This window comes from Micrasema longulum, unplaced genomic scaffold (genome assembly GCF_059751315.1).
Source record: "Micrasema longulum isolate JH-2025_06_02 unplaced genomic scaffold, ASM5975131v1 h1tg000023l, whole genome shotgun sequence".
Classification (NCBI taxonomy): domain Eukaryota; kingdom Metazoa; phylum Arthropoda; class Insecta; order Trichoptera; family Brachycentridae; genus Micrasema; species Micrasema longulum.
This window is the reverse complement of record NW_028277231.1, coordinates 378,477-401,308: the sequence shown is the minus strand read 5'-3', so window position 1 is coordinate 401,308 and position 22,832 is coordinate 378,477. Positions and strand designations below refer to the sequence as shown.

Genomic DNA, 22,832 nt, shown 5'->3' with positions numbered 1-22,832 from the left:
AGAGTGGGACGGAAGACGGAACTGGACGCAGCGACAAGCAGCGGGACAACCTTGAATGCGAGATTTTTCTAGCTGCGATCGAAATTTTGTCCCGTGAGTTTTCGCGTACGGTGATAATGTGCCATTAAAATTAGGAAAAGTCGAAGTATGTGCCTCAGTTTCGTCAAAGCTGTGCCGAGTGTTTCGTATTACGTGATTAGTGTTTAGCGGTATTTACAATGCGTTTTAAGGGTGTTTTATTTTTATGTCTTCTCGCAGTCCATATTTGTGTGTGTGATAATGAAGTGAATAAGGTCGAGGACAATCATGTTCCTACCAGAAAGCAACAGTGGCAGGTCAACGCGGGCCCCGGGGGCCCCAAGAGCACCTATTCCCTGCTGAGCGACGCCGTCTCTCACGCCGCATCGCACGATTCGAGTAAGTCCTCGAGACCCGAGAAGTTCTCTAGTCCACATCGCTCTGTCACCCACCGACTCCCGAATCATTGACAGCTGTCAATGGGCCGACAATAGCTCGCTATACTATATAAATAGCTCTGTCGGACTTCCCTAAAACAGCGAAATTTGCATTGCAAAACAGCGGAATTTGAATTTATAATTTTATATTATTTTTTTACCGTAAGTCGGCACTTCCACGAATGCCGGTGAAATTGTGAATGATCGAGAGGCCCATTATAATTTACTGGATCGCGTGATTCGAATCCGTAAGATCGAATGTTTGTTTTTGGTGTCAATGTCACTAAATACTTTTTCTTACGAAAAGGTTACGTCGTATGGTGTACAGTAAAGTTGTGGTTTATTTATTCGACTCAGTTAATAAACCTGATGCCCCAGGTCAAAATGATATAAGTAATTTATTATTATGTTTACCGGCAGCACAAATTCTCCAATGTTACAATCCCTTCTAGAGCAACCCATATTATTTACTTACTCTAATATATGTAAGATTATTACTTCGCTGTCTATTGCACAACATTTGACAATACTGGCTTCTATACAACAATAAAGCACTTAATTTTTTGTGGATAGTTACCTCAACCCAAATTTGACACATGAGTAAAAGATATTTTAAATCTATACAATAATTTATTTAAATGCATACTTAAGTACTTAAAAGTGAAGCCTGTGGAAATTCCACAGACCTGTCTTAAAGCTGCGGCAGAAAAGATCGGTGGCCTTATTCTGTAAGTGATTCGTTTCGTAAATTCATTCGTGTTGCGTGAGAAGGAACAAGAGCAAAATACGATTTTGATTGCGTTGGAGTAAGATGGATATATGATAAACAAACCAACTTACTAAACGAAATTGTGACAGAATAAGCCTCCAAATTGATCAGAGTGATCTCCTCAGGAAACCCATTATAACTTTTCACACAGTTAAAACTGAGACCTCTGTCATAATGTGAACGTCTATGCTAGATCTGCGGGGGCTATTTTCTATTAATTTATTTATAAATGCCATAGATAACACATTGAGGTATATAACTAGAGTAAACATAAGCGTTCGAAATATGTTCCTTCAATCTGCGGCCAATTGGTTTATGTTTGATAGAATGGACGGGGAAACAGCGTGATGGTTTGTTTTAATTTTGAGGGCCATTTTCAACGAGTTGTAAATAACCGAGATATGTATAGATTAAGTGGTCACTTTACACACTGTAACATTCACCATTTTGCCTATGTTTGAACATCCATATTTCTAGTGTGTAAAGCATTTTATTAGTGTGTAAAGTGGCCACTTAAACCAGCCAAAGACAGGTCATAAGCCCTGTAAATGCCTTGACTTCCATATTCCCTTATTTAAGGTATTCTCCATCCCTGTCATTCAGTAGAAGTTTAAAATAATTGTTAAAATCAAATAAAGTTACTGTTTCATGTAATAATTGGGGGGTTAAGGGTCATAAGGGCGAAACTACAAAAACACAGTTTTGAGATAAATGATAAAACAGTTTTCAAAAAATAATACTGTCTTTTAAGGGTAACAAATAAAGAAAATAAAAAATACAGTTAATAGAGCATAAAATGTTTTAGACACAAAAATATGAAACTACGCTTTCGTCTATATGACCCTAACTTGCGCTTACATTAGTAAATTAACAAAATGATGTAAAAGGTGTTTTATTCTTCTGACTTTAAACAAAACGCTTCATCTGTAGTTTCACACAAATTTATCTAGGCAACTACTTATCGGATGAGTTTCATCTTTTTGTCACTAACAGGATATTTTGTTTGGATATCAGATTAGTACTTAACACAAAACAGCATTTTTTGAAGTTTCGCCCTTATGACCCTAAGCCCCCGAATTATACTAAAAGGTTTAAATTAAATGTTAACTCACCATCTTTGAAAAAGTTCGAAAGGTTTGTTCTATAGGAACAATACCCTAAATTAAATATGTCCCATATAATAGTCTGTTTAAATACACATACATATTTAGATCAATGAATGTTTTTTCTTAAAATTATTAATTTCAAAGGAATACGTAGACGAGGGTACAGCAAGTCTATTTGAGGGGTTTAAAGGCAAAACCCCCACCGTGCAAGATCACTGTTTTTGGGAAGACCAACTAAACCAGCAGCAAAAAGACTATTTCTTTTAAGTTCAATGTGCAACTTGTGCGTGGTATAACAGGTAACGAAAATACTATTAGTTTTAAGTTGAATGTGCTCGTTGAACTTAAAAGAAATAGGCATTTGGCTACTGGTTTTGTTGATCTTCCCATAAATAGTGATCCCTTATTTGCGAATAAGGTTTTAATGAACATAATTTTTAATTCTATTTCTCACTTTCCCTTTTACGGTTTCCATTCCATCCTACCCACCCTGGCCACCCTGGCCACCCTGCTTGTTGACACGGGTTCGGTGATTTTTTCTTTACGATACAATATTCACTCGTAAAAATTATCTTACATAGGATTTAGAATCGTAAACAAAGATTTTATTGCATTGTAAAGTTCTCTGCAAAATGTAAACGTTCATCCAAGAACTACGCAAGGTAAATTCATTCTTTTTTGATGTTGATTCCAGCGCTACTAATTTTTAAGAGCATTTCATTCTTCTAACAAGAAAGTGTTTTGTTTAGATTTCGATTGATGAGTTTACGTTCTCCGCAAATATTTTCCATTTCCACTTTGAACTTGAAATAAAATTTAGTTTATGTATATAAACAGATAAATATATTAGATATTTTTTTAACAGAGATAAATCTAAATTTGTTGCAACAGAGAGGGAAAACATTTCGAGAAGGGAATATGGAAGTCTAGGCATTTTCAGGGCTTATGACCTGTCGTTGGCTGGTTTAAATGGCCACTTTACACACTGTGCGATATTCTCCATTCTGCCTTTGTTTTAACATCCACATTTTCTGAACTATTCCATCTGTTGGCTTTTGGAAAGTATTTTTTCCTAAGTAATGTTTACAAAATAAAAAATTGTTGTAGAATCGTATGCAGTTTGAGGCAAAAGAATTATAATTTTTTTGCAGTCTAGTAGTGGGCACATCTAGCATATCTTTATTTCTCGTGTTGAACCTATGGAAATCTCTGTTTCTTCTAAAATCAACAATATTTTTATGTACATACATTAAGTTTTCATAAATTTATTGACATGTGACTGTCAATGATAGATAGGAAACTACTTTGTAATTTTTCATATAAATATTTGTGGTAAGTAATCGATGGGGAAAAAATGCTTAATGACCAACCACATTTTTCTAAACATGTAATATTTATTATAATCCTGTATAAATCTTATCTTAAAAGAAGTCATAAATAAAAAACTAAGAAAGTAAACTATAATGTTTGCTGTCATCAATTTTAAGCCTGTTTATTTAGCCAAAATGATTTAGGCATTTTTAATTGAAATTAAGTCTTAGTTTTTTTTTGTTTTATTATTTAAAAAAAATATTATTTTAGGTAGGTGCTAATATAACTAATTAACTAGATACTTAGTTTATGTTTCTTCTTCTTCATCTTTTAAAAGATACTAAAATCTGTGTTACAGAAAACTAGTTCTCTGAGATGATGAGGTCCAACTGTTCCTTCGGTGGTCTTCAGGGCAGACGTTGTCCAGATAGGATTTTATTGGCTGCAGAGTACTCGAGTCTGTCACTGCTCCATCGCACGATATCCGTGTAATGGTCAGCGCTTTTGCCTACTATGCAAGAGGTCTCGGGTTCAATTCCCGCCATGGTTAATATGAAATATTTATTCAAAAGGGTGTTTTCACACTAGAATATTTGATGAGGACTTATATCATTGGAAGAATGAAGGAAGAGAGGGGACTTGATAGAAAGGTCAGCGCTTTTGCCTACTATGCAAGAGGTCTCGGGTTCAATTCCCGCCATGGTTAATATGAAATATTTATTCAAAAGGGTGTTTTCACACTAGAATATTTGATGAGGACTTATATCATTGGAAGAATGAAGGAAGAGAGGGGACTTGATAGAAACTTATAAAGATACTAAATTATTACTATGACTGCCCCTTGCACGAGACGTATCAATTACTAAATCCCTACACAAATTTACGGGGTCATAACTGGAAAATCTATCGTCCCCAATTCCACCTCGGTCCCGAGAAAAACTTCCTTTCCAGACTGTAATAAATTGCCGAGCCTAGTTGTCCATTCCATTTCTGTCAACCAAAACCGTTTGGATGGTTTTTTTAAGGAAGAGGAACGCAGACAAAAGGCAATATATATATATATATTTGTAAAATTTATACAGCGCCATTTTTGTGAAAATCACCTCAAAAGGCGCTGTACAATAATTAAATATCCCAGCACGTCTTGTAGCTACAGAGCGCATGGACGGTAGGGATTCTGGTTCCTCGTCTCCAATTATTATATATAGTGCATGGACGAGTGAAATTCTAGCAACTCAAAATTATCATTAAATTTACAAAATAAACATTGAGCATATTTTTATTTTTTTTAAGTGTTCATGCTAAAAAGTGATTATGATATATAGGAGCTAGATTACAGCACGGCATGAACAGAAAGAAATCTAGTCCCTATTTACATTTTTTATTTGAAAAGGAAGTTTAGAATTTTAGTGATATTTAAAAAAATTAAATAAAAAACAAATTTATAAAAACAGAAGTTAGATTACAACAAGTCTTCCAGCTACTGAGCGCATGGACGGTTGGAATTCTAGACCCCATTTACTAAATTTATACATATCATATACCAATACAATACACAAGATATAGGCGCACTAACAAAGGCTGCCTGCTTATAACGAATAATAAAAATAACCCTTATGATATACCTCTAATGCGATCTGAAACGTTGAAAAAGAGTGAGAAAGTCACATGGCATAATAACCCAGAAAAACTCTTTGCGTAACTGAACGGCTGTGCAAATCCAAGTAATTTAATTTCCTATCTTCCTCTCCTTTTATTTCATCTTTCGTTTTCATACATTTTTATTGGTTGGTTGGTAGAAATTACAAAAAGATAAGTAAAAATACATAGGTAATTAATAATAATATTTTCTCCATATTATTGTCACCTTTCTCAAACCAGCTATTTTTGTCACTCACCTATACCGCGTATACACAGACTAGGCAATGAATGTAACTCTCATATTGACATTTTTTTACTCTGTCTTCTGTGAATTCAAATCATCTCTTTATAAATATTTTATGATGTTCCATAGTAACGATTAACAAATTATTTGCAAAAACTGCTTATGCTAACGATCTGGTGTTAACTCATTTTATATTCATAGTATACTGACTTTTTTTTATCTTTTGTATACTGACATACATACATGTATATATATATATATTTCTTTTTCTTTTTATACTCGTGTTTTAATATTGTTTTTTAATTTTTGTATATCTAACTAACTCATTATATCGTTATATTTTCTATTGTCACTTAAACTCCAATAATCCGTATTAATGAGTGCCAGGTTTTATTGCTTTTGAAATAAAACAGTGAATTTGAATCACATTAAAAACTCACTTAAACCTGTTTTGACAGTTTTGACATACCTAGTAACAAATTTAGGCTCTAACTGGAATGCAACTAAAATGACATTTTATACGTAAGAATTATTCTCTCTACCTGTTGTTTTGATATATTTGTTATTATTATTATAGATAACTTATATAGCCCCATTTTCGTAATTTAATACCTCAAGGGCGCTTTACAAAGTGATTATATAAATAAATAAATTTAATTTAAACTTTTTGAATTTGTAATTAAATTATTCTATTGTCTTTATAAAATTAAAATAAATCTTTTGCCTTTATAAAATAAAATAAATAAAATGTCCAGCAAAGTTAATTGTCATCAAAGTAACTAACCAAAATCAATGATAAATCTTTCCATTTCCAAGAGAATAAATTGCATTTTTTCCAGAGTGACATAGCCTTGCACATGATGTGTAAGGCTAATACAGTACCTTGTCAATGAATCGGGTTGTGGTCCCGTGGCTAGTGTCTCGGACTTGCGGCTCAAAGGTCCGTGGCTCGAATCCCACTCTACCCCAACTTGATTCCCATTTTCTAATAGTGAGTTATTTACAACTCGTCGTAAACGGTCCTTAAATTAAATATTTGGGTAAAACATAAGAACGCAAATATTTATTTAAAAAAAAAAATTTTAAAACTTATTTTTAGTTTGTTTTTATCCAACAAACCAAAACACAAATCTGCAGAAATAGAGCATTAAAGTTTTTTTATAAAATCAACATAAATAATGACCATAACTTAATACACAATTCCTTAAAAACCCCTTAAACATTAAAAAAAAATAATTCATTTAATTAATTATATTATATTTATATTTATTATATTATTATTATATTAATAATTAATTTAAAAAAAAAAAATCATCTTTAGTTTGAATCCAGGATAGTGCGTGTTTTTTAAAAGAAGGGGAATTGATAAAATAGGTGTTACTCAGAATATAAGAGTTAATCACGATAACCAAAATTCTTTATTGAATTCTTTCGGAGCATTCTTTCTATGAAATGTAATTTTGTACAAAGTGTCACCGGGTGAGTCATCCCAATTCTAAATGTTTTGGAACCCAACAGTGAGCGTATTCCACAGAAATGTCTGCCCACTTTCTTTTAATTCTCAAGGTCTGATGCGTATTTAATTTATTTTTATTTATCACATTTACACATATATATATTAATTTCCAGGGAAACTATATAGGTAACACTAGAGCATTCTAACATTAATATTGAATGTCCTCTGGTTAGGTTAGGTTAGTCTCCATCTAACATGGCCCAGCTCGCCCTTACATAGAGATTTTTTGTGAATTAAATATAATATTAACAAATAAACAAACCATCACGCCGTTTTCCCATAAGGGTATACAGAAAGGATAGAACGCCACATCACTCTATCTTTACATTCAGATCACGCTTCCTCTACATGCATACATCTTCTCATGCACGCGCGCCGATTATTCCGACTTTTAACACATTCATTTTCAAGTATTTGTTGGATTTGGTCATGCCATGTCTTTCTCGTACTTTCCCTTTTTCTGCATCCATCAACATTTGCATCGTAAATATTTTTAGCTGTTCTTTCGCTGTCCATTCGCTCTACATGTTTAAACCAACATGGAGCTCCTTTCTTGATTTTGTCGATAATGCTTATCTCTGCCTTGCATAATGTACGGATCTCAACATTTGTGCATCTATCGTACATAGTTTTACCACACATTCGCCTGAGAGATCGCATTTCGACAGCATTCAGCCTACTTTCATCCCTGTTTTTTTAAGTCCATACTTTGCTCTTAATATTATATTACATAATATTATATATAATGTCTGCCTTGTGGTGTAATGGTCAGTGTGATTTCCTACCATGCAAGAGGTCTCTGGTTCGATTCCCAAACAAAAATATATATTTGTTTTAATTAATGTTTATTATTAAATGTGATAAAGCAGTCAAGAGTGTAAAATATGGTAAAGCAGTTTTAACTGGATGCTGATTTACTTTTATTTTAGTTCATGAAAAAAATAAGAACATATCATCGCACCTTTAGAATGAAAATGACTTAACTCAAAAAAACCTTAAAATGAGTTAAGATCATAAAACGACTTTAATGAACATTATCCATCTTTCTGCATTTAAAAAAATGCAACATTCGGGTGGGAATAGGACAAAACCGTTACATCGGCCTATTTGTTACTCAGAGAATTTAGGTTCCGTGTCAGTACAGAAGCGACGCTTTTAGTGTTGAGTTTTTATTGCTGTGTGAAGGACGCAACGCAGACAAACATATAGTGACCGAAAGCCGGTTGAGTCGATTTTATTCCGATACAAATGGCAACTTTACTTTATTTTTAAAAATATTAAAACAACCAATTTAGCTTTGTGATTGTTCTGACTTACCGATAATACTTAGTGACTTATTTAAGTTTATATCATTTCGTGAATAAATAAAAACATGTGTTTGGTGACCTGATCTGACCTAATAAAAATTATGTTATTTATCAAATTGCATTTGTTTGTTTGTTTTTTTTCAATCTAATTATGACTCGTTAAATAAATGTCTCGTTTAAACTTATAATAATTTATTTTTATTACACTTTTTTTTCATAGTTTCATAGCTAAATGTCTTCGATATAATTTTTGACTCAAAATTTGGTGCTTACTTCGTAAAATACAAAACAATCGACTAAAGAATACGAAGGTGTCACAATTTACATTCTTCTTTTGCAGTTTCCCAATGAGTAATTTTTTTTAGCTAAGTCGATTTTGTCCTAAAGGAGCGATATGTATCCTATAGGACATTGCCAAGAAAGGGGCTAAGATTATCAATTATTATTAATAGATAAAGCACATATAGGACAAGAATATTGGGTTTCCCCCTCGTTCTGCATGTATTACAGATACCAGTTTATGCCATTAGTTTTTTGTTCCAATTTTATATTTTCTATTTATTCATTTCAACTGGTATAAATAAATATAATATTTGTGGAAAATATATAAAATCATTATGTCGTTCTTGTTCCAGATGGGTCGGGGTGTGGCGAGGACCTGGCTTGCCTCGAGAAGAGCCTGTCAGACTCCGACCGCCAGGGTCTGGAGGCCATCCAGCTCCTCCACCAGCAGCTGGATGATGATGCTAACGGGAACGTTGATGTCTCCGAGTCTGATGATGTAAGAAACATTTTATATATTTTTACATAATCATCGGCAGAAATTAAAAATTCTTTCATCTCAAGGTTAAACAAATGAAATACATTGAGATATTTCTTGGTGGAACTGCATTTTAATAATAATAATAATAAAAATACGTATATAGTTATAGTTAAAGATCGGGTTGTGGTCCTGTGGCTAGTGTCTCGGACTCACGGACCAAAGGTCCGTGGTTCGAATCCTACTCTACCCCAACTTGATTCCCATTTTCTAATAGTGAGTTATTTACAACTCATTCAAAATGGCCCTCAAAATTAAATATTTGGGTAAATCATAAGATTGCAAATATTTTTATTTTTTAAAAAGTTTTTTCCACTTTTATTTATTAATTTTTACCAGTGACCGGGTTTCGTCGTGACCGACATCGTCAAACTGGTGGGAGACTTAACAAATTTCTATGTGCAAGCGAGCAAGTGCAAGCAGCGGTTGTAAATCATGTGGAGTTGTAAATTTCTTCACGCATGCAGCAAAGGTCGAAAATTATGTAAATTTTAGAAATAAACTGCTCAAAGAATTGCGCCGACAAAATAATATGTCGCTGATGTTTTTGGCACAGTAAGGGAAAGGATAATCCATTTTTCAGAACATATTTATTAGGATTTTTGAAAAAGTTTACCATGAGGAATGTTCCTCTGAAGTTTTGCGGTCTGGCCCTGAAAAAACGTGTATGCATCTTTTTTATGCGGTACTGTGTGGAATGTATCCTCCACGCAAAAATAAGTTCCAATGTATATGTCGCTATCCATCCATCCTAGACCATCCTCACTAAGTGATTTTAAAATTTTTTTTTGGCAATGAGCCTGCTGATTTAATGCTAAATTTAATTAAATCGCCTAATTTGTTTGGAGTTACAAATCCAAGTATACATTTTATAATCGAGTATCGCAAAATCCGAGGACGAAGTTCATCGTTTCCCAGCTGATGAAGTCTAATTTCGGTCTCGTGTAACACTAAATCTGAATGCTTATGAGTAACGCGAAGGTGAGTTGATCTGGGAAGAATGCAAGGCTGACAAGTGAGTTATTGGACACATCCAAAGGGTCCCCACACTCTCCCGACTGTGTTTAGTGAATGAAGATAAATTGAAATGTTGGAAGAAGCATAAAAATATTTTAACCGATTTCTTGGCAACCAATAAATTATGGTATATTATTTTTATTTTAATATCCCCCTTTCTGATCAATTTAAATTACAGTGCATCTCAAAAGAGTTTTTTTACCATAAGATTTTTTTTTTAGTACTTTTAAGCGGACATTGCTGCTATAATTTTTTTTTTTTCAATCTTTTATCTGGTCTCCATATTATGATGTTCACATAAAAAATATTGAATCAGTTCAACATCAATTTTTAAGCAAGATAGGCTACTACCATCATGCCATTTCCCCGTAGGGGTAAGCAGAGAGAATGGACCGCCACACACGTCTATCCTGGCATACATTCCTAGCTTCTTCCACATTCATACATCTTGTCATACATGCCCTTCAGTTCTGTCTGCTTTTGACATGACTAGACTTAAGATCCTCTTTGGTCGTCCTCGTCTCATGTTACCGTTCATTTTTGCCATATATACCTGTTTTACCATTCTTTCGTCGTCCATTCGTTCTACATGACCAAACCATCCCTTTCTTAATCTTATCAATTATACTAGACTCAGATTTACACTCTCGCCTGATTTCATCATTCGTAACCCTGTCATACATTGATTTTCCACAGATTCGTCGAAGAGATTGCATTTCAACCGCGTTCATTCGGCTTTCATCCTTTCTCTGTCAATTCCATGTTTCACTTCCATGCATAAGTGTTGGGACTAACACTCCGTTGTGCACTGCCAGTTTAGCTTCGATTGACATATTTATATTTTATATTATTCATTTTAGCAATTACTGTGCTTAGTGCGCCATTCATTTTGTTGCCCGCATTTATTTATTCAATACTTAATATGCATATAAGGGTGGGCATATTGCCTTAAGGAAATTTCTTCCTACCTACCTAAACCGTTCAATTTGAGAAAGTTACAAGTACATGGACATATTGAATCTTACTATTTCATACAAAATTCAAAACAAAGATTAACAAAATCAAAAGTATATAAAATTAACACTATACTATGAAGAGTGGAGAGGGGGTGGGAAGGAAAGAAGAAGGAGAAAGGAATAACTTAAATATTTAGATAGTGACATTTCAATATTGACTTGAATGTAAATAAAGAAGGGGCGTCTCTAACCTTTGGGGGTAGATTATTCCACAATCAAACAGCTGCTACTGTGAAAGAGGAGGCATGAAAATTAAAGCGATGAAAGGGTATTAAAAGGGTTCTCTCGTTACTAGAACGAAGAGATAGTCCGTGTTGTGATAGAGGTTGGAAGAGCTCTCTCAGATAAACAGGCGAAGTGGGATTATTAAAAAAAATGTGAAGAAGTGATAGAATGTGAATGTTTCTTCTATGCCTGATACTGAGCCAGTGTAGTTGCGTACGATATTTGGTTATTTGGTCGAATTCACTCTCCTTTCAACATATTTTTCTACTCTTTCATCTCTTGAAAAAAATGCTTCCCAGATACGCATAAAGATACACATTTCATTATAATTTTTTTAATTACACATTTTATTAATCAATTAATTATATATTTATAATTGTTCTCTTTTCATACCGTCTACTTTGTAAATATTTATACAATGACCTAACTCAATTTAATTTCTTGCCGCATGTTTCTTCCATTAATAAACTTAATCATCACATTAAAATAAAAAAATGTATTGCATAATAATGTTACAATATTACTTGGCAAACAGCACATTTTGAAATTTGAATTCTTCTCGAATAATACCTCTTTCTCACATTTCCTCTATTTTTTAGTTTGTATTCAGGTATTTGATCTTTTAAGAGAATATATATGAGGGAACTCCTTCGAAATTACATTTACAAATAATATCGACGCTGGAAAGGAAAAAGTTGCCAAGCAAAACTTTACAGAAGAGTCAATTAATTTTTAATAAATTTTAAAAATAAATTGACTCTTAAATTAATTATTAAAAAAAAATTATAATTAATAACCACAAAGTTAGTGCTTCAAATATAAACTTTATATTTACTAAATAAATAGTTCAGATCTTGTCTTGATGTCCCTTGTCAATGCTTCTTTTCTTTTTTAAAAAAATGTTCTTAACTCTTCTTTTATTGTAATATTTAAACCCTTTAATTTGTATACATGGACAATGTCCGTTAATAAATAAATAAATAATTATGGAGTCAATGTTATTTCTAGGTTTCTGTAGACGTCGCTTATTATCGCTATTAAAATGTCGCTACTGGTGTTACAGTAAGCGTTGTACAAACATTTACCTGCACTGCCAATTTAGATAGCTATTGTTACCAGTGTAATGTACGCATACTCAATGTTGATACTTCATTTATTTTAATCCTGTGCATGATAAGGTAGTTGGTTGTAAAAATGCAAATACCAATCAGATTATCTTTATTTAGACTGTAAGTCGGAAACCAGTGTCTTTGTCCAGGGGACTGAAGAATACAGTTCTGTGTGTGAAATAGAACCAGAAAATCGAAAAGAAGTCAAGTGCGCCTCGTAGTGTTGTGGTTGGTTTTAAAGGTGTAATATTTCACTGTTCCAGGGCCGCGATTATAAAGGCTATTTTCATCAGTACATACCGAGACGGTATACTTCTGTTCTATCTACCCTAGTATGTTCTACCGACTTGTCATCTCGACATCATATGATCGAATCCAACCAATGAATGACCCTGAAAATTTAGTTCGCTTTCCTTACTTAATTGAAATTAAAATAAGTTCTCATTTTAAATAGGCTTCTGTGATAAAAAGTGGCCACTTCAATGCCACTATAAACCCCAATAAATCCCAATTCAAGCAAAAAAATGCTCGCTTGAATATGATTTTTATATGACTTTTGACAATTACCAAGACGGTATGCTTTACTTTTGTCTGTATTTATCTACTGAACTATTACAAAGCCGGCTCTTTTAACGTCTCAATACGCACACTAAGGAAGATAAGATGTGCATCTTGAGTGGTTTATGCTATGTATATGTGCCGCATGTAATGTATATGTTTGTGTATGTTTTATATGTGCGTTCATGTGTGTGCGTGGATGGCTCGGAGTGTAAATTCGGTATTTTTATTTATTACCTCCATGGAAAACGCAAATGTCAACAATTATTCTTTTCTCACTTAAAATTCTTATTTATTTTTTTGTCACATTTAATGTTTATATCTTTTTAATTTATGAAAACTTAATTGGTCTTTTTACGTTAAAAAAATGTTGTTTTTAATACTTATTTTGTATGACTGTATGTTTTCTGAATAAAATAGTAAAACAGATGGAAAAAATGTAATAACAATTTTTTTTTTTGTGGCAATATTTTTACGCCTAGATGTTAATAGGGCAGATTCTATTCACATTATCTGTGCATTTAGACCTTCGTTTTCAAAACTAACAGTTATGTCAGAATTTAATTTGACTTTAAAATTGATTTATTTCGCTCTCATTTTTGAAATAGGCTTTTAAGAAAAAAACTGTCCTCAGAGCTATTGAAAAGTTAGATAAATTGTAATAAAATAGAAACTGCTCAGCGGAAAAAAAAAAAATTGTAACTTCCAGTGAGTAGATACGTGTACCATGAGGTACTAGACCCGTCGGTACAAACCGGTGTACTTACCTCAAAACTTGAAGGTGGGGGGTCGGTAGTGTATATTTATAATCGCTCGTGATAATTTATCTTTAACTATACCGTCATGGTGAAGGTATGACGACCTCAGCTTCCCAATGTAATCGCTGCCCTGGGCTGGCACATGGGCATAAGACTGATAACCTTATCTTCCATGTAACAAAAATGATCCAGACACGCTGCAATTGGAGCACCACAGCAGTGCCCAACGCACCAATAGGTGTGGATTAGAAAATGATCAAATAAGTTGAAATTGTTAACAAAAAAATTAAATAAAAATCTTGGTTATTTTTTTATTTTACATTATTAACATAAACGGCAAATCTGCCTTTTACAAAAATTTATAATAAAACATATTTAGCTTAATATATATATTTTTTTAAAACATAAATTTCCCTTTATCCAAGATTTATAAAAAAAAATTAACCTAAAAATTATACAACATATTCAGTAGAAAGTTTAAACAATTCAAGAATAAATGTAAAAAACAAATTAATTAATAAAATATTTTTAAATAATTTAACAAGAAAATCATAAGTACTGTTTCATACAGCTGGGCAAACTGGCAGAAATTTGGTAGATTGTTTATAAAACCAGCCCATAATACATTAATCTTCCTTTCTATGGAAATTTAGATACTGTCATCTTTTACTTATATGTATCTTCTACATTCTCAAAACCCCGAGACAGACACATTCATATCGAAATAATGTTTTATGTAAATATTGAAATGTGTGAAATTACCCAATAGTATTAAGCTGTGTTGCCGGATGTGTAATTCAAATGTGATACCAAGGATTTAAATATTTTATTGAAACTTATCCAATGCTCGAGTTAAGCCAGACTGTTTTGATAATCCAATCACAAAATTACAATAAATTGAAACATATGAACATTTCAAATCTATAATTCATTATTATCATATTCCATTTACCATTTACTTACATCATCACTGATAATAAATTAGCCAATAATTTATATAAGTTATAACAATGGAATTCCATCGAGAATAATCGTCAATAAATAACATGATGATTTATTCATCTTCTTGCACTTTGTTCTTTTCACTGCTGGATATCAGCCTCTTCCAAACATTTCCACTCCTTTCTATCCCCCGCTTTTTTCATCTGTGGTCTACTGGCTATTGAGGCAATGTCTTCGGCCCATCTTTTTTTGGCTTTCCACTTTATTATTTTAGGTGTCCACCCGTGATCATTTTGTTTCGTTAAGTGTCCTGTCCACTGCCATTTTAATTTTGCTGTATGATCCATATCTACGACTACGGTTCGGCGCCTAATTTCGTCATTTTTTATTCTGTCTTTTAGACATACACCGAGCATCTGTCTTTCCGTGTAGTAATTTCCAGTAACTGTTTGGTTCGGTTCGAGCAGCTAATAATAGTACAGCACGCCTTTCCAGTCCTATCATATGACCAACATTATCTTCTTTCTGTGAATATTTTGTTTCGGCTGCGGTGTGGAAGGCTCGCCAGAAGCAACCCGGGAATTTTGCCTTTGGGATTATCATCTTTAGTCAAAATTTGCCATAGAAAAAACTTCCTTTGTTTTTTGTTGTAGAGGTTAAAGCATGTCTTAATTCAGCTGTAGTAAACTGTTTCTATGTAGCAAATGACTATATTAAATTGGGCTTACCAGAAGTTTCGTTACAAGGTTGCGTGTATTAAATAAAAGATTTACTTACATATTTTGTGGAGTTTTATTTGCTAATTTTATAACTTAATTAGCTATGACAATAGTAAAAGAGAGATGTTCACATTACTGAATGAAATCTAGCCTTGTTAAATGAACGCAAATTGAATTTACAATTACGATGAATGTCATTAGCTGTATCATGTCGGTCAACCGGTACCAGTGCTGACCAGAGAGAGTCTCATTTGCATTTCCGTTTTGCCGCGCTTAGTGCCTTGTTAGGTTGGTATATGTGGACCCGGGATTTAATGTTGCCAGTGTCCATACAGCCATCTTAGTTTTTTTGGCTTAGGTTATGTGAGACCCATTTTCTTTCCTTAAGAATCATTCCCATCTTCTGTCATAAATGTTTGGAAATGGTTTATTGAGACTCCCAGCTACTCAGCTAGTTCTTTTTGCGTTTGTGCTGAATTCTCAGCAATAGTTCGTTCAAATAACCTTTGTCGCACTTTTGAGGGCCTCCTGTGCGTTTTAGTTGTCAATCAGAGAAAAATCACCGTCTTTGAACTGTTTAAATCAATAGTTGTAGTTGGCATGAAAATAAATGTTTATTAAAATACATGTATAGAGTGGTGATGATTATTTCCTGTTATATTCTACAAATATTGCTACCAATCGAGTGAATAAATAATATTTGTAATATTTTCTGATTACAGTTTCTCAGAGAGGAATTACAATATGACTCCGGCTATGAAAGGAGACAACAGGCCTTCCACCACAACGACGATAAACACATCTCCGCCAGAGAACTCTGGGAAGCCTGGCTACGTTCGGAGGTTAGTAACATTCAATCATTATTGTTAATTAATTTATTTGTTTGCATGTTCCCAATAATTATTCTAGAGCGAGATCTCATGCACTGTTCTACGCACCCAGCCGCACGAATGCAAGTCGGAATTCACCCGTTGATAGGGCAATTTTCTTGATAATATGGACATTTTTTTCTGTATATGTCTGCATCTAAGCGGCTATCTACTTTCCATCCATTCAATTGTTTTATGCTTAAATTGAAGTAAAAATTAGTTAAAATAAACACATAAAAACATTCAAAAATGTGTAAAAAAAATCTAAAACTTCTCAAAATTTCGAGCTTTGCCATGTAAATTATCCCACAATCCACACTGCAAAAGATCTGCAAAATGCATAAAGATCTATTTGAAAAATCTTCAAAGTCATGTGAGGAAGTTATCAATCTATTCTTGACATTTAAATTTATATCTTTATATAATCACTTTGTAGAGCGCCCTTGAGGTATTTTCTAAAGAAAATGGCGGTATATAAGATATCCATAATAATTATAATCAAAGCATAAAAACATTAGTTTCTTTTAGAAGATTTAATGAATAATTTATTTTATTTCTCGTTACAAAATTGGCATACGAAAATGAATTCATTGCAACAGAAATCACTTACACTACTTTTTTTAATTGAAAAATAAACACAGAAAAACTCCTATTATCCAGATTAACGAGTGCCAGATTTAATTGCTTTTGAAATAATACAGCGAATTGGAATCCCATTAAAACATACTTAATAAACATGTCCAGCAATTTTAATTGCACAATTAAATTTAATTAATAACTTCTTATTTTTTTATTTTATTTCCTGATAACATTCCACTGTATTTGCATTCTTATGATTAACCCAAATATATAAATTTTGGGGGTCACCTTGAATGAGTTGTAAATAACCCATCTATATATATATATATATATATAATTCCTCTGTACGTGTGATGTCACTGAACTCCTCCTAAACGGCTTAACCGATTTACCCGCCGTTTTCAGAGAAATATAAACCTTTGCATTGTGCGTGTTCGTAGATATTAAAATCTTCAATCTTAAATGTAAAAAAGAAGTAAGGAGCATAAATGTTTTATTCATCGATCTACCAGGGTTGCATTTGAGGAGAATGCATTTACAAAAAAATGGAAAGATGTTGTTTTTTTTGCATATAAAAAAAGGTTGTTTTTGAATGTTTACAAACAGCATTTGTTTTTTGTGGATCTCAATCAGATTCTTTCCTTAAATTCCTTATAATTTCTACCTATTAATTTCTTTTTACTGGATTTTTGATAATACTGAAATAATATTATATTCAATACATTTTTTAAAATCGTATTCCCACATAAGTACACCCCTCTGTTGGTGAGAACTCATTTGAAATATTTGAATACTATCAATTTTTAGTTTTGGAATTAAATCACAAACAAATACCTAGGTACCTTCTTATCAATGAAAAGTCTTTTTCCAAGCTAATAGCAGGCAAGCCAACGTTCGGGCAGGACAACGTCTGACGGGTCCGCTAGTTATATTGTAAAATCCAACTTTTTGCAGATGATGCACTAGTTTACCTATCAGGAGATAATTATGATACAGGGATAAATAAGATTAATTACAATTTAGGAAACATATCAAAATGGTTTAAGGTGAATAAATTTAAATTAATATCTCAAAAACAAAATATATGAATATTGGGAGAAAAAATATACCCCAGGGATACAATATTAATATTGATAATTTAAATATAAATTCTGTGGATGAAATAAAGTATCTCGGAGTTTACTTGGATAGATATTTAAATTTCAAAACACATTCTCTAAATGTAACAAAACAAAAAAAAACATTTATGGGAAGATTACGAAATGTAATAGATATAAAGAGTAGTGTTCTTATATTCAAAACAATCATATGTCCACACATAAATTACCGTTCTTCCATTCTTTTTTTATGTAATGAAGGAGAAATTAAAAATATACAAATTCTTCGTCTTCTTAAAAATATAAAAAATATGTTATTGAGAAATTTTGATACAAAAAATTGTAACGTTATAAAAAATTTATATTGGTTTTTAAGATGTTATGAACTAACTTAATAAAGCATAAATAAATAAATTATAAGAAAATTAGAATTAAATTGTGGTAGAGCGGGGTTCGAACCTCCGACCTTCTTTCAACCTTGAGTCTGCAGCACATGACCACAACACGTTTTATTGATGTTTTTTATAGATACTACTTGATGAAATTGCAAGGTAAAACAAAATCAATCCAAGTCCTTCATGAAACATATTTTTTTATTGGCTTTTGAGTGGTTTCGTCTAAAGCAAGCATCTTTCTTATTCTTATTCTGAAAAAAGGGGGGTCAGTGATAAATAAGCTTCTGACGTCACTGCGATTTGTGTCGATCCAATGTGACAGTTCCCCGTAAATTAGTTCGCACCCTCCGAGCCCAGGTCTTTAAAGAGCCTGGCTACTGAGTGTTCTCATATTGCTTAATCTCCTCCAAGGCCAGGTCCTTGAAGTATCAGGCTATTATGTATATCTGCACTGCAGAACCTACATCTAGAAGTTTCCGAAAGGTTCATTCCAGTAAGGTGTTTATTCAATCTGGAGTGCCCTGTGAGGGCTCTAGCAATAACCCTCTCTCGGTTCTGGCTGAGTTTCATTAGGTCAAAAGCAAACCTTCGTGAATACCTCTTCGATAGTTACTTCTTCTTTCACCGTGATTTTAAATTTCTAATTTTAATTCTAATATAAGCGACCTGCGGTCGGGATGTGTCGGATTACGTTCGATACGCTGTTATTTATGTAGTTTTAGTTTTTGCATAAGGCCTTCGAGGCGTGAATGTAAAATAAAATAACAAATAAATACAGGTTGTGGTCCCGTGCCTACTGTTGCCGCCGACTCACAGATCAGAGGTCCGAGGTTCGAAGCCCATTCTACCCCAACTTGATTTCCATTTTCTAATAGTGAGTTATTTAAAACTCGTCGAAAATGGTCACTACAATTAAAAAAATTAGGTAAATTATAAAAATGCTATTTATTTATTTTTTAAATGTGTTTAATAAGGTCCTTTTTAAAGCATCCGTACGCGTCGGACAGGCGTTTTAAATTTTCCCCACCACCGATTTTTAATATTTTTTTACAAGCAGACTTTTTAAAATTATTGGATTGTTTTCCATTCAAATAATTAGTTATTGTATTGCCATTGTCTAACAAAAAACAAAAACTAGGCTGATTTTGTGATTTTTTGACTATAGTTAGTAGTTCTAAGATCTTTCATATTTATATTTTTGTAATTTCTTTATAGTTTACAAGTTCCTATAGCGTACATTGAAGAACTGTTACATATAAGTTATATGTATAACATAACGAACCAAAAAGCGCTCAAAATACACAAATTTACTCATTAAATTCATGTCTTTTATCTCACTGTGTATTATTTAACGCTTATTTTAATGAACTCATAAAGTTTAAAAATAAAAAATCCTAATTTTGGACGCTTTGAAGTGACTTTTAACTTATTCAGATAAGTTTCAGTTTAGGACTAGAACAGTAGCCAAAATTCGATTTCAGTACTAAAAATCTTATTCATTCGGTCACTAATAAATATGCAAAAATTACAAGTCTCTTTCAGTACACTCTTGAACTGTATTTTATATTCAAAGAAATGGCGCTGGCCTTAGAAATATGGTTTATAATTCAAGCACATGAATAAGTGTAGTGTTTATATGTGAAATAATGGAAAAGTCTTTGTTAAATGACATTGCATCCAATTTTTCCTTCCTACTTCAATGTTGACATACTTAGCATGCGGAGACATTTAATAATACATCACCTATTGCATATTTTATCACGCGCACATAACCATGTATGCGTAAAGGAGGTTCGTTGAAAAATATGTTTTGTCGTTGTGTATTTTTCTCTGCAAAAATCTACCTGTGTTTGGATATTCGCTAGAAAAAGGAATTAATTACCCATGCAAAAATGTACAGAACGTATTGCAGTGAAAAAAAAATAGTCTGTAATGTTTAGTATATCTAATAATTGTATCTTGGACTTAAAACTAATTAATATAGAGTGCGACTGTAAAGAAAAGAGGCACAGTATATTATGTAGATTATAGAAAGTTAAGTTTAATGTTAGGAATTTTTTATTTTTTTTAAAGAAAAAGAAATATTTGCGTTCTTATGATTTACCCAAATATTTAATTTTGAGGGCCTTTTTCAACGAGTTGTAAATAACTCACTATTAGAAAATGGGAATCAAGTTGGGGTAGCGTAGGATTCGAACCACGGACCTTTGGTCAATACAATTTTGGCTTTGTCTTACCGTTGTCCTTGTAGATAAATTAATTTCACTATTTATATCTTTAAATAACAAAATGTTTTGTAATTCAGAATCCACGGGGTAAATCGTACCTAACATAAAATGCACCGTGAAAAAGTACAAGAATTTATTTATTTGATAATTGTAGTTAGTTTTACTTGACAGGTAGACTGTAAATATCAGGTATGATAACATTGCGATTATCAAGTATTAATTTATTTTTTTTAGGAATAACCCGCTCGGCCTCTATTATAGAAGAGGCTTGTCAGCAGGTGGGAAAGAAAGGATATGGAAGGAATTTATGAATAATACACACAACGCCCAGACCAATTGAGAAAAAATCTTTGTTGGATTGTTTTCTTGCAATTGGCGGGAATCGAACCCGCAAGCCAGTTTCACAGTTGACCGTTTAACCGACTGCGCTACAGCGCCTGTCAAATGAATGAATGCAAAGCAGATAGTTGCTAAACTGCCTACATGTACAGAAAAATATGTCCTTATTATCTGAAGAAGCCATATTCAGCAAGTAAATTGTCCTATTAATGGGTGAGTTCTGACTCGCATTTGTACGGCTTCTGGGTGTGTAGAACAGTGCATGAGATCTCGCAAACTGATCTCTTTCAGTTTATTTGGATTATATACTCGGTAAAACTCCAGCTATCCAGATTAATGTATCCAGCAAAGTTGAAGGTTAAATTAAAATTTCTTTATTTTTCATTTCCTGATAACGAACGGGATATTTGGAGTTCGGATAAACGGAGTTCTACTGTACTTCCAGAAATCAGCTTATACAAATGTTTCTTAAGAAATATATTATGAGATTCAAGGGTGTAGTATTCCATATAAATATTTATTTATTTATATTTACGCCCAATGGCCATTTTAAAGACATACGTATACATAGAAAATTATTATAAAAGAAAGTAGAAAGACACAATGGTATATAGTAGACTTGGTAGGAGTGGAAGCGTGAGAGAGGTGTTTATAATTGAATATAATTCTGTGATCGTATGAAAGAAGACAACTTGTTATCAAAGAAATCAAGACTGGTATGTTTGTTGGCAGACCTAAGAATTCTGGGCATAGGGTAATGAAAACCATAATTAGTTCTATGGTTATCGGTATGAAAAAGTAAGTTTTGTCTGAGGTTTCTAGTTGGGATATTCTATTTTATTGATTTTTAATATACATATTGATATTTGTAAAGAAATTTATTGTTATCCTTAATTAATGTTAGCAAATATTAGTATTTAACCACTTAACGACTTTTTATGGCTACCGGTTTTGAGACGTACCCGTCCCTTTGTCAGGACACTCACTAAACCAACATGCAAATACTATAATACACTTTCACATTTACCATCACCGTAGTTTACATAGTATTTACAAAAAAATAAATTGCATGCATTGTTATCCTGTTAGTAATGAAATTTTTTATTGTTATAATTAATTTATATACTAGGTGTATGCATATGTTTTTGTGGTAAAAAAAAAACATAATTTTCAAGGAAAGTTTATTTTTTGTTTATTCAAAATATTGGCCATAGGCTTCTACACACTTCGCCCATCTTTCAGGCAAACCATTCGTCGAGCCATTTTCTAACTTCCTCCATATTGCCGAAGTGCTGCTCTGCTGGGGTGTGCCCCATTGATGCGAAGGGGTGATAGTCAGATGGCGCCAGGTCGGGGGAGTACGGCGGGTGCGGAAGGATGTCCCATCCGAGCGATTTCAATGTGTCTTTCACTGGTTTTGCTGTGTGAGACGGAGCATTGTCGTGTAACAAAATCACTTTGCCATGTCTTCTGTCTCATTCCGGTCGTTTCTCGATCAATGCGAGATCTAAATTAAGTGAGCGAGTCCTGACGCTTCTAATCTGTTCTTGCACAAAGTTGAAAATAAATTGAAATAAACGACATACAAAATAACTAATGCCTCCATACTGAACTTCAGTAAAATTATTATAGAATTAATAAATACATCCAAGAAAACAAGTCACATTGAGTAAACAATTTAAATTTCAAATTGGCATCATCAACCTAAATATTGTTGTCACACAAAAGAGTGAACCTGTTGTCAGTTGTCATTGTTTTGACAGCTAAAATCGAACTACTATTGGTTAATCATTTAACATAGACAATAAACAA

The 22,832-nt window shown here is 32.8% G+C and overlaps 1 protein-coding gene across 2 annotated transcripts in view; it reads left to right on the top strand.

Moving 5' to 3' along the window:
- Stim (stromal interaction molecule) overlaps positions 1–22,832 on the top strand; it is a 96,790-nt gene continuing 73,958 nt past the window's right edge. For both annotated transcript variants that reach the window (XM_088243534.1, XM_088243543.1), the window contains exons 1-3: positions 1–417; positions 8,985–9,130; positions 16,236–16,355. In XM_088243534.1, the coding sequence (XP_088099660.1) occupies positions 219–417; positions 8,985–9,130; positions 16,236–16,355 (465 nt within the window). In that variant the 5' untranslated portion in view covers positions 1–218. The remainder of the gene's footprint in view (positions 418–8,984; positions 9,131–16,235; positions 16,356–22,832) is intronic.